A 13887-nucleotide genomic window follows, 5' to 3' on the forward strand; every position below is an offset into this window, starting at 1 on the left:
TTATCCTTTTTTTAAAAAAAATAATTTATTTTTGGCTGCGTTGGGTCTTCGTTGCCGCACACGGGCTTTTCTCTAGTTGTGGCCAGCAGGGGCTACTCTTCCTTGCAATGCGCGGACTTCTCATTGCAGTGGCTTCTCTTGTTGCAGAACACAGGATCTAGGCATGCGGGCTTCAATAGTTGTGGCATGTGGGCTCAGTAGTTGTGGCTTGTGCGCTCTAGAGCGCAGTCTCAGTAGTTATGGCATACAGGCTTAGTTGCTCAGCAACATGTGGGATCTTCCCAGCACGGGGCTCAAACCAGTGTCCCCTGCATTGGCAGGCAGATTCTTAACCACTGCGCCCCCAGGGAAGTGCCAGAAATGTTTATCCTTTGCCTGTTCTTGAATTGGGTGGTTTGAGAGTTTCTGTTAAGTTTTTGGAGTACTTTATATAGTCTGGATATTAATCTCTTATCAGATACGTAATTTGCAAATATTTTCTCCAGCTCTGTAAGTTGTCTTTTGCTTTCTTGGAAGTACCCTTAGACGCACAAAAAAGTCTTAATTTGGGGACTTCCCTAGTGGTTCAGTGGTAAAGGATCGGCCTTGCAATGCAGGGGACGAGGGTTCAATCCGTTGTCAGGGAACTAAGATCCCACATGCTGCAGGACAGCCAAGCCTGCACACCACAACTATTGAGCTTGCACGCCTCAATGAGAGAGCCTGAGTGCCGCAAACTACAGAGCACATGCACTTTGGAGCCTATGCACCACAACTGCAGAGCCCACATGCCCTGGAGCCTGCACATCATAACTAGAGAAAGAAAAAACCTGCATGCCACAACTAGAGAGAAGCCTGAGCACTGCAACAAAGAAACCTCGCGCCGCAACGAAAGAGCCCGTGTGATGCAACTAAGACCCAACCCGACACAGCCCAAAAAAAAAGTCTTAATTTTGATGAAGTCTGATTTATTATATATTTTTTCTTTCGTTGCCTTTGTTTCTGGTGTCATACAAGTGAAACCGTTGTCAAATCGAGTGTTGTGAAGATTTTATCCAGTGTTTTCTTAAAAAAGTTTTATATATGTCCTGAGTTTAGCTCTTTGATCCATTTTGAGTTAATTTTTGTGTGGGGGATAAGGTAAAGGTCTATATTAACTCTTTTGCATGTGAGTATCCAGTTTTCTGAGCACCGTTTTTTTGTTTTTTTTGAAAAGCCTGTCCTTTCTCCGTTGAATGGTCTTGGCACTGTTGAAAAATCATTTGACCATTTATGTGAGGTTACATTTCTGGGTTCTCTATTCTACTCCATTGTTCTATGTTTGTCGTTACGCCATTGCCACACTGTTTTAATTACTCTATTTTTGTTGTGTTTCAAAGTCTTTTTTTTGAAGATTGTTTTTGGCTTTTCAGAACTCCTTCCAATTCCATATGAATTTGAGCACTGGATTTTCCATTTCTGCCAAAAGGCTCTTAGAATTTTGATAGGAATTGTGATGAATCCGTAGATTGCTTTAGGTAGTATTAACAATGTTAAGTCTTCCTATTCATGAACATAGGATGTCTTTCCATTTATTTAAATCATTAATTTCTTTGAGGCGTGTTGGTAGTTTTCACTGTACAGGTCTTTCACCTACTTTGTTTCATTTCTAAGTATTTATTCTTTGTATGCTATTGTAAATGGAATTGCTATCTTAAATTTCTTGTCAGGTATTTCACTGCTGGTATATAGAAACAGTTGAATTTCGCTTGTTGAGCTTGTACTGTATAACTTTGTGAATTTGCTTATTAGCTCTACTAGCTTTCTGTATGTATAAATCATGTCATTTATGAATAGTTTTACATCTTCCTTTCCAATTGATTTGCTATTTATTTTTGTGGTCTGATATCTCTGGCTAGAATTTCTATGTAGTGTTGAATGGCAGTGATGAATGCGAGCATCATTGTCTTGTTCCTGATCCTAGGGGAAATTTTTTCAGTCATTGGGTACTGAGCGTGATGCTGGCTGTGGACTTTTTCTTTATTCTTAAAGTTCTGAGAGTTTTTATCATGAAAAGGTGCTGGATTTTTGTCAGATGCCTTTTCTGCATCACTTGAGAAGATTATGTGGCTTTTTTCCTTTCTATTAATAGGATGTGTTACAGTAAGTGTTTTTCTTATTGAACTACCCTTGTATTCCTGTAGTAAATCTCACTTGGTCACAGTGAAAATTCTTTTAGTATGCAGTTGTATTTGATTTGCTAATATGCAGTTGTATTTGATTTGCTAATATTTTGTGGAGAACTTTAGTATCATTGAAAGAGATATTGCTCTGTGATTTTCTATTCTTAATGAAGGCTTTGGTATCAGGTCAGTGCTAGTCTCATAGAATGAGTTAGGAAGTATTTCATTCTCTTCAGTTTGGGGGGAGGGTTTGAGAAGGATTGGTGATAATTTTTCTATAAATGTTTGGTAGAGTTCACTAGTTAAGACCATGTATTTTAGTACTTTGTTGGGAGGTTGATTACTGACTCAGTCTCTTGTTAAAGCTCTATTGACATTTTCCTTTTTTCTTGAGTCAATTTAGATAATTTGTGAGGAATTTTTTTTGGCATACAGTTGTTCATGGTATTTTCTTATAATTTTTTTTTTTAACCTCTAAGTTTGGTAGTAAAATCCCACTTTCATTTTTGATTTTAGCTATTTACATCTTCTCTCTCCTCTTCTAAAAATATTTTTTAGTCAGTCTAGCAAAATGTTTGTTATTTTGTGAATCTTTAGAAGAACCAGCTTTTGGTTTTGTTAATTTTTTAAAATTGTTTTCCTAATCTATATTTTATTTATCTGTGTTCTCATCTTTATTATTTCCTTTCTTTTAGCTTTGGGTTTAGTTTATTATTTTTCTAGTTCCTTAAATGATAAAATTAGGTTGTTGATAATTAGATCTTTTTAAATTTACATTTACATTTAATAAATTTCTGTGCAGTGCTTTTTTGCATCCCATGTATTTTGTTTTGTTGTTTTTTCAAGTCATTTGTTGCTAAATATTTTCTGATTTCCCTTGTCATTTTTTTCTTTGACCTATTGGTTGTTTAAGAATGTATTATTTAATTTCCATGTATTTGTAAAATTTCTAGTTTTCCTTCTAGTATTGATTTCTTAACTTCATCCTTTTGTGGCCAGAGAAAACACGTATCTTTTTAAATCTCTTGAGACGTGTTTTGTGGCCTAACATATGGTCTATCCTGGAAAACTGTATTTTAGAAAAGAATACATTCTTTAGAAAAGAATGTTTTCTGCTGTTGTTTTGTGAAATGTTCTCTCTATATGTCTGTTAGGTGTAATTGGTTTATTGTGCTCTACGAGTTTTCTCTTTCTTTTCTTCTGTCTAGTTGTTTTATCCATTATTGAAGTGGGTTATTGACATCTACAACTATTATTGTAGAACTTTCTATTTCTCCCTTAATTTCTGTCATTTTTTTCTTCAGTGTTTATTATATATTCTTGCTATATTGAACCTTTTATTAATGAATGATGTTACCTTTTGTCTCTGTTAACCTTTTTTTTTTTTAAATCTTTAACTGTGGTAGGGAAAAAAACCCATGAAATTTACCCTCTGAACCATTAAAAAATTCTAATGGTGTTAATTATATTCATATTGTTATGTAACAGATCTCTAGAACTTTTTCATCTTCCAAAACTGAAAGCCTGCACCCATTGAACAACAACTCCCCAATTCTCTTTCCTCACATCTCCTGGTATCCATCATTTGACTCTGCTTCCATCATTCTGTCTATATATTTCATATTAGTGGAATCCTGTAGTATTTGTCCTTTTGTGACTGGCTTATTTCACTCAGCATAATGTCCTCAAAGTTCACCCATGTTCACCATGTTCACCCACGCTGTGGCATGTGACAGGATTTCCTCCCCTTTTTGGCTGAATTATATTCTGTTGTATGTATGTGCCACATTGTATTTATACATTGATTTGTTGATGGGCATTTGTGCAGCTTTCACGTCTTAGCTGCTGTAAGTAATGCTGTAGTGAACATGGGTGTGCAAATATCTCTTTGAAATCCCACTTTTAACTCTTGGATATATACCCAGGAGTGGGGTTGTTGGAGTATGTGATAATTCTTCTTTTTCTAGTAACTTCTAAAAAATTAAAACTACTTGATTTTAGTATGGTCAGCCCAGCTTTCTTTTGCTCATTATCTACATGGAATATCTTTTTCCATCCTCTCCAGTTTGTGTCTTTGGATGTAAAATGAATCTCTTAAGGACATTGTATATTTGTATCATGTTTTTTAATCCATTCTGCTGTTCTTTGTCTTTTGAATGGAGTGTTTAAACCATTTTTTTAAAAACATTTTTATTGAAATATAGTTGACTTACAGTGTTGTGTTAGTTTCAGCAAAGTATACAGCAAAGTGATTCAGTTATACATATATATAAATATATATATTTTAAAATTCTCTTCCATTATAGGTTATTATAAGATATTGAGTATAGTTCCCTGTGTGATACAGTAGGTCCTTTTTAATTATCTACTTTTTATATATAGTATTCTGTATATTTCAATCCCCAAACTCCTAATTTATCTCTCTCCCCAAACCATTTATATTTAAAATAATTACTCAAAGAAGAGTTTAATTCTGCCATTTTTCTGTTTGTTTTTTTTAGGTCTTTATAGTATTTTTGTCCATTATTTTCCTCCGTTACTGCCTTCTTTTTTTAGTTGATTTTTTTTTGTGAAATATTTTGATTACCTTCTCATTTCCTTTTGTGTGTATTTTATAGATATTTTGTGTATAAAGTGGTAATTACATTTGACATATTGAAGTTTTTACAATCTAATTTGAATTTATGCCAACTTAAATACCATACGAAAACTTTGTTTCTGTACAGCTCCATCCCCCTTATTTTGCTATTAATATCACAGATTGCAGTTTTATATAATTTGTGCCCAGTTGTGTAGAATAATAATAATTTTTCTTGTTTTTGTTCTTTAAATCATGTAGGAATTAAAAAATGGAGTTAGAAATGAAAACTATAATAATACTAGCTTTTAATTGTCTGTATATTTACCTTTACAGAGATGTTTATTTCTTCACTGTTGTCTAGCTTCCTTTCATTTTATTCTGAAGGACTTCCTATTGCAGTTCTTGCAGGGCAGGCCTAGTTGTAGGTCTAGTTTTGTTTATCTGGAAATGTATTAATTTCTCATTATTTAAGGACAGATTTTGCCAATTGTAGAATTCTCAGTTGAAAGTTTTTTCTCTCACCCTTTGATATATCATACTTCTTCCTCTGGCTTCCAAGGTTTGTAATTAGAAATTGGCTGATAGTCTTATAGGGTATCTGTTTTATGTGAATTGCTTATCTCTTCCTGCTTTCATGATTAGTTTATTGTCTTTGGCTTTTAACAGTTCGATTATAATATCTCTTGGTATAACTCTCTGAGTTTATCCTACTGGGAGTGTGTTGAACTTTTTGGATTTGTAGACTTACGTCTTTCCTCAGGTTGAGAAGCTTTTGGCCATTATTTCTTTAAATATACTTTGTGTACCTTTCTTTTCCTCTGGGATTGCTACAATGAGTGTATTAGTAGACTGAGTGGTGTCCCACAGGTCCCTTAGACTCTCTTCACTTTTCTTCATTCTTTTTTCTTTCTGTTCCTTAGATTCAGTAATTTCAGTTGTCCTATTTTCTTCAGTTGTCCTGTTTTCAAGTTTGCTTATTCTTCTGTTTGCTCAGATCTGCTTTTGAGCCCCTCTAGTGTATTTTTTATTTCAGTTATTTTACTTTTCAGCATTTCTTTTTGGCTCCTTTTTATAATTTCTGTCTTTCTAATGATATTCTCATTTTGTTCATGCATTGTTTTCCAGTCTTCATCCTCTTCCTTGAGCTCTTTTAACATCTTTAAGGGAAGGTGTTTTAAGGTCTTTGTCTAGTAATTCCTATGGGTGCGCATTCTACAAATGACGGGTACATTTGTGTTGATTTATTTTATTTACTTGGATGGGCCATATTTTCCTGTTTCTTTTTATACTTTGTGTTGGTTTTCTTCTTTTTTTGGTTGAAAACATTGAATTTTATAGTATGGTAACTTTGGAAAAGAGATTCTCTTCTTTTCTCAGAGTTTGTTCTTTTTTAATTGATCCCTAGCCTAAAAATGATCTAATGTGAAAGCTCATGGTCTTTTCAGGTATTTTTCTGAGCTGTGTCTTTCCCTGGGAATGTACAGTACCTTTCTAAATTGTTCTACATATTTGGTTGTTATTGAATGTCTAAAAAAAACCCTGGTGTGGCTCCCTTAATTCCCAGTAGTCAATCTCGCTGATTTGGGTTGAAACAATGGCAGCTAACCTCTGTGCCCATACCTCACCCATCAGATGTAGTAATCCGAATTCAGAACACAGAAGTTTGTTATTTGGACATTATTATTTGGACAAGATCATTATTGCCCACCATGGCTCCAACAAACGGTACCAGAGTCACATATTGCTGTCCCCACAGCTGCCTGCCATAGGGTCAAGGAGTAGGAAATGGGTAGCTGCTATCACACTGAAGGCTGAAATTGGCCAACATTAACAACAGTTTACCAGCCAAGCTTTCCTTTGGGAGCACAAGAGTTCAAATTGGCTATTCCAGAGTTTCAGAGTGGTTACATCAGACAGTTTCTGCCAGTAGTACAGTTGCTTTCTAGGTACAGAGCTGGATTCCTGGTACTTCCTGCTCTGCCATCTTCCCTGACATTCTTTTCTTCTCTTTTCTTTTCAATAACTAGTTAAGAAGAGTCTGTGAACCAACTCCACACTACCATTTTTACCAGGAACTAAAGCTGTCAATCTTAATATTTTTTTCCTGACTTTTGGATGTGTCTTCATAAAGTGCATCTTGAAAAGAGCCTTATGTGTCTTTTGCCTCAGTTACAGGATTACATAATTATCTCTTATGGGTCTTGTTACTTAAAAATAACCAAAATTATATCTATTATGAAAATCCCATTTTATTAATATTTACGCTGGTACAAATCAGGAATTTATCACACAGTATGTTTTAATCACATTTTCGTTAGGAAAAGTGTAAATCTGATAGTTACTTCTTGACAAAAAGCAAGTATAAACTGTTAGTACAGTCCAATTATAATGTTAATTAATACTATATTAAAATATTCTTAGGTGAGATCTATAAAATCGGCAGACTTATAATTGATGATTCACTTCTCAAAATCAAATGATGTTTTTGTTCTTAAACTACTGCAGTTGTGTAAAGAACACTGTTGAATTTAATAGTAGCATTGAAGTAAATAGTGTAGTTTATTAGAAGTTACCTCAATGTAGAGGAATTCTTCCAGTGTTATTTTATTTTACCTTCTGTTTCAAAATTAGGTTGTATATATTTACCCTGATAAGATGATGCAGTAGAAGAGAGTTTATATGATTTATACCTGAAAAATATATAAGTCAGTGTTTTAGAATAGAAAAATCTACATTTTCTTATAGACTTTTTATGTATTGTAGATAAGTAGGATACATTTTACCTTTGGAGTCCTGAAATTGGGTATTTCTGGCCAATTCAGATTTGTTGCTGTATCTTGATTTAGCAGTTAGCACCTTTGTAGCTGTAAAAGATGCTTATTTTACATGACATTGTAATATTTACTAGTCATATCTTTGTAAATATTATATTTTCCCTCATATTTCCATAATTCTGTTTAGTATAACAAAGGAGACTTTCCTAGTTTCTATTATGAAGACCTTGATTATAAAGGGGTTTCTATTTTGTACTGTATTTCAATTAATGACCATGTTATATAAATACTTTATAACCACTTAATGTGAGAAATATAATATGGTCAATCCTTGATCAACATGGGGATTAGGGATGCCAGCTCTCTGCACAGTCGAAAATCCATGTGTAACTTTACAGTTAGCCTTCCGTATCCACAGTTCCATATCTGTGGATCATTATAGTACTGTAGTATGTATTTAGTGGGAAAAAAACCCAAAACCTTGTATAAGTGGATGCACACAATTCAAACCTATGTTGTTCAAGGGTCCACTGTACACTTAAAAAATAATATTTATTTGGTTTTCTCTCCTAATTGTAATTTATTTTATTTTTTATTGCCTACATTTTAATTAACTGTTTAACTTGTTTTTATATTAGTGATATGTTCCTAAATTTAATTGGAATCCTTTTTATACTTGGATTCCAGAGACTATTTATTGCAGGCTTCCTTCTTGAGGTTAAAAAATTATGCTTGTGGTTTGCTTGGATAAAGTGAAGTTCTGCTTAAGTGGAATTTTATTTTCACAATTTTATGTACTGCGATTTATGAAATTTGGTAATTAACATTTTACTAATATATTAAAAAACATCAGTGTACTAGCCAGCTTCTTCACTTTTAAACTTATATAACTTTTTTGGTGTCAGGTTATTTATATAGTGTGATTATTTTTGACTATTGTCGCTACTTTTATTTTCTAGCTGAAACACTGTAGTCGGTATATACATGACTTATTTCCTTCACTCATCAAGAATTTGGATCCAGTACCACTTAGACATCTTCTTAATCTGGTCTCAGCTCTTGAACCAAGTGTTCATACTGAACAGGTAATTCATTCAAAACATAATTTTTTTTTTTTTGTAAAGTGAAAATTTATTTGTGATCCAGATGATTTAACTTGTAGTTTATTACTGTTGGCATTTCAGTTAGGCAAAAGGATATTAAATTTGTTACAGTATTTCCTAAAACCGCTAATTTCAACCTCTCCTCTTTTTTTTTTTTTTAAAGACACTGTACTTGGCATCGATGTTAATTAAAGCATTGTGGAATAATGCACTAGCAGCTAAGGCCCAGCTATCTAAACAGAGTTCTTTTGCATCTTTACTAAACACTAATCTTCCCATTGGAAATAAGAAAGGTTAGTAAAGTATAATGTAATTTGAAGTAAGTTGTTCATAGCTTATAACTCAAATTTGAAATAGTTTCTGCAAATTAGTTTCAGTTTAATCTCAATTTTGAAATAAGCTGGAAAGGGAGGTGTGGGTTTTCTTAAAACGTTAATAAATTGGGGTTAGGTCATGTTTTTGGTTTACTGTTCAAATAACGGCAATAACGTTTCAGTAGTTACTGGATCTTCTTTCATTAGTGTTCTTTTAAGAAAAAAAACAAAACTATGTCATAAAAGCTTTAGAGCTTTTGGTTAGAAAACAGTCAACATGATTTCTTTTAGAAATAATTTTGAGAATAGAACATAATGATACATTTCTCTTTCTGTGTTTTCTACTTCAAAGTTTTCTGTCTTTCCAGGTATTTTATATGTGCTTTTACATGTATAACTTTCTAGGGTTTCCTACAAGTTTATCAGCTTTACCCCTCTTTTTGTTTCCTGACATCATATACTACCCTTTTCTTAGGCTTTCCTGTGCAGGCACCCACAAGTACTACGACACGTGGTGGGGACTTATATTATTGCAGGTTTCCCTACCTATATCTTGTTGATTATGTAATAAAAACAACTGATATGTGCCCCAAAGAAATTCAGTCACTTAGATTGTTTCCATCCTGTTTTTTCCTTTTCCTTCAGAGGACGAAGAGCTCAGAAGAGCTGCACCATCACCTTGTAAGTTGAGTCTTAGAAATGTATGGCAAGATGACTTGTAGTTTTATTTTGATGATCATCTAGATTTAATTAATTTTATATAATATATTTGTATCACATTCATAAAGTTCATTTTGCATAGGAGATGTAAATCCTGACTACCTATCTATCTTACTTACCCTTTTTGCTGAAATCATTAGTATCCTGACTTTTAATTGAAATCATGTATATCTTCTTTAGAAATAATTGGCAAATGTTAACATATTTCCAGATTATATTTTTGGCTACCTAGCATGAAGCTTTGGTATATCAAAGAATCAAAGGATTATGACATTCTGATAGATCCATGTTAATACAAGTTAGAAGTAAAAAAATCCCCATCATTTTAATATAGGGTCACCTGCAGCCAGTCCTCAAAGCAGTGATAACAGTGATACGCATCAAAGTGGAGGCAGTGACATTGAAATGGATGAGCAACTTATTAATAGAACCAAACATGTGCAGCAGCGACTTTCAGATACAGAGGTATGAAAATACTTTTTCCTCCCGCTTTAAAGAGATTTTTTGATTTTTGGGTTTGTGCCATGTTTATCCTTCGAACTGGGAATATAAACATGATGCCAGTTGAGGCCTTTCCTATCTTTTAAGTATCATTGAGGTTCTTTTCTTTGAGTTTTTAATTCCATTTTGTATTGTTCAATGAAATTTGTCAGGACTGTGGCAGCCTTTTAAGAAAGTACAGTGTGTTAATGTCATTTACTTTTTTCTTACTAGTTTAAATATTTATTTAAGTCTCTTTGTTTCTAAATATAGGAATCCATGCAGGGAAGTTCTGATGAAACTGCCAACAGTGGTGAAGATGGAAGCAGTGGTCCTGGTAGCAGTAGTGGACATAGTGATGGATCTAGCAATGAGGTGAATTCTAGCCATGCAAGCCAGTCAGCAGGGAGCCCTGGCAGTGAGGTACAGTCAGAAGACATTGCAGATATTGAAGCCCTTAAAGAAGAAGATGAAGATGACGATCATGGTCATAATCCCTCTAAAAGCAGTTGTGGTACAGATCATCGGAACAGGAAATTAGAAAGTCAAGCAGGCATTTGCTTAGGGGATTCCCAAGGTCCATCAGAAAGAAGTGGGACAAGCAATGGAACAGGAAAGGACCTGGTTTTTAACACTGAGTCAGTGCCATCAGTAGATAATCGAATACGAATGCTAGATGCCTGTTCACACTCTGAAGACCCAGAACATGATATTTCAGGGGAAATGAATGCTGCTCATATAGCACAAGCATCTCAGGAATCTTGTATTACACGCACTGGGGACTTTCTTGGGGAGACTATTGGGAATGAATTATTTAATTGTCGGCAGTTTATTGGTCCACAGCATCACCATCACCACCACCACCATCATCACCACCACGATGGGTAAGTCTACCTAAAAATAAAACAGCTTACATTTTCTTTAGGGAGTTAATTATAGCCTATATTTATTCAATTGCGATATATTCTAGATCAGTGCTGTCCAATAGGAATATAATGTAAGCTAAAAATGCATGCCATTAATGTAAGCTACAAATGCATGACATAAGTATGTAATTTCTAATTTTCATTAATTAATTTATTTTTGGCCACGCCCTGCAGTTTGCGGGATCTTAGTTCCCCAACCTGGGATCGAACCCGTGCCCCACTGCAGTGGCGACATGGAGTCTTAACCACTGGATCACCAAGGAAAGTCCCAATTTTTAATTTTCTAATGGGCACATTTTAAAAAGCAAGATGAAACAGAGAAGATTAATTTTAATTATAAATTTTATTTAAAGCAGTAATATCCAAAATATCATATATCCACATGTAATCCGTGTAAAATTTTTAATAAAAATTTTTTTTGTACTAGGTCTTCAATAATCTGTGTATATTTAATACTCCTAACATCTTCGTTTAGACCAGCCATTTTTTACATGTGCAGTGACCACAGGTGGCTAGTGGCTGTTGTATTGGACAACACAGATCTAGATCTTCAACTCCTTGTAATAATTGCCTAATAGTAGATAGTAAATTGCTTGTGGAAACTTCCATTAAAGTGTGATCATGAAAAGGGAAATTTTATGCACATTCTAATTTTAGGATGTTAGTAAGGATAAAGCCTCAGCATAAAGCTTTTTGATTATCTGTGAAATATACCTATGGTGTTTAATAGTAAGTGATTCTGTCATTTACTAGTGTTATAGTATTGGGCAAGGTACTCAGTTGTTCTTACTATCATTTTCTCATCTATAAAATAGGAACAATAGTACCTATCTCATGGGCTTATTGTGAGCATTTCATGGGCTGATATGATTGGCACATAATAAGAACTTAATAAATATTAGCTGCTATTTATTATTACTATCATTGCAAGTAGTAATATTTGAGTTAATGATGAAATAGGGATATGTAGTTTATCAGGATTTATCTTAAACCTGACTATTTGCCGGGCCTTTCAGAATTTAATATGGTTGTTTGGGAGAACTACACATCCATACATATTCCTACTTTATTTCCTTTGCCTTTTTCTTCTTATCATTAACCCTTATGAGTTTACAGTAATGTTTCTTAGTCTTGGCAGTATTGATGTTTTGGGCCAGGTAATTCTGTGTTTTGGATTTACAGCAATGTGAATGCTGCCCTCTGCATTGTAGGATGGATGTTTAGCAGCATCCCTAGCCTCTAGGCCTACATACTAGAGGAATCTCCCAAGTTGTGATGACCAAAAATTGTCTCTAGACATTGCCAGATGTCCCCTTGGCCTTCTGTTTGAGAACCACTGGTTTATGGTCTGACATTAGAGAAATGCACATTCAGAGTTCTCCCCAGGACATACTGGAGACAAAGCAATTAGTTCAGAAAACTGAGGAGGGTAATATGTTCAGTTTGGTACATTGTAAATCACTTATAGTGTTCACGCCAACCCTCTACCTGAAAAGACCTAATGATTTATTTTTTTTATGTTAGCCATTTCCATATTCTCTGTGTATGGGTACCATTTGTGAGTCTCTGAATCAATCCTGAACTTTTCTTCTTCGTGTTATTTTTATCATTTTGTCTTTACATCCTTAGAGCACCCCATATGGTATGTTTTAGAAGGGAGGGCTTAATAGGTGTTTATTGAGTTAAAAGTCGCTCAGTTAATACTAACCACATCTAGATTACAGCTGTAAATTGAAATTTTTTTCCTTATCTGATTTGATTCTGCAGTTGGATGAACAAATGTAAATAAATTTTAAGGTTTCACTTTAAGATTTGAGTTTATAAAAAAATTATCTAACAGTTAAGTTTACTGATTTTGTTTTTCCTAAAATTATTCTCTTTGAAGTTGTTTTAGTGAAGTGTGTTGATGAGCCAGATAATATGTAGGTATATATTGTATAATTAATATATAGTGCAGACTTTGTGGGCTTTTTATTTTTTGTAAAGCTGTCAATATTCCATATTGTTAACAAACAAATGTAGCTTTATTCTTGAGTGGGTTGTAACTTGTGTCAAATGTTTTGAGAGATATTTTTTTGTGATTCACAGTGTGTGTTTAAATTTGTAATTGCTGACTTTGTACTCCTCTCTGTGTTACAGTCATATGGTTGATGATATGCTAAGTGCAGATGATGTCAGTTGCAGCAGCTCCCAGGTCAGTGCAAAATCAGAAAAAAATATGGCTGATTTCGATGGTGAAGAATCTGGGTGTGAAGAGGAGCTAGTTCAGATTAATTCACATGCAGAGCTAACATCTCATCTCCAACAACATCTTCCCAATTTAGCATCTATTTACCATGAACATCTTAGTCAAGGTAAGGTTCTGTAGTAAGTAAAATATATTCCTTTATTTAAAATAGGAATAATTTATATAACACATTGTTAAAAGGAATCAACAGTCAATGTTTTGTTACTTCAATGTTTTTGCCAAGTAATTTTCATATTATAGTTTTTTTCCCCAAGGAAATGAAATTATTATGAATACTCCATCATGAATATGAAGGCTGCAGTTCCATCAAGAGATATTTAACAAGGAAAAGAAATAAAAAATAATATGTATAAAAATTATAGCTTTGTATTTGAGAAAATATATGGCTGCATTAGATTTTATATTCAGGAATTTTAGGACTTAAAAGTAGGAGATTACACAGAATCACATGTTGTATGATTCCATTTATATAAAAGGACTAAGATAGGCAAATCTGTAGAGATAGAAAGTATAGATTAGTGGTTCCCTGTGGCTAGTGAGGATTGGGAGAAATAAGAGGAGGGGTGACTGCTAAAGGGTGAGGTGTTTCTTTCATCTGGG

The 13887-nt window shown here is 33.9% G+C and overlaps 1 protein-coding gene across 15 annotated transcripts in view; it reads left to right on the plus strand.

The window, feature by feature from the left end:
• The window catches only part of USP34 (ubiquitin specific peptidase 34), a 231411-nt gene that overhangs the window by 90054 nt on the left and 127470 nt on the right, over nt 1–13887 (plus strand). For 14 of the 15 annotated variants that reach the window (XM_089923127.1, XM_022597181.3, XM_089923126.1 and 11 more), the window contains 6 exons: nt 8456–8581; nt 8763–8892; nt 9559–9594; nt 9968–10098; nt 10387–10997; nt 13179–13393. In XM_089923127.1, coding sequence (XP_089779253.1) covers nt 8456–8581; nt 8763–8892; nt 9559–9594; nt 9968–10098; nt 10387–10997; nt 13179–13393 — 1249 coding nt within the window. The remainder of the gene's footprint in view (nt 1–8455; nt 8582–8762; nt 8893–9558; nt 9595–9967; nt 10099–10386; nt 10998–13178; nt 13394–13887) is intronic. The other variant, XM_089923119.1, reaches the window with a different exon arrangement.

This window comes from Delphinapterus leucas, chromosome 13 (genome assembly GCF_059928025.1).
Source record: "Delphinapterus leucas isolate spDelLeu-1000000601 "Yukka" chromosome 13, BTC_Dleu_Yukka2, whole genome shotgun sequence".
Taxonomy (NCBI): Eukaryota; Metazoa; Chordata; class Mammalia; order Artiodactyla; family Monodontidae; genus Delphinapterus; species Delphinapterus leucas.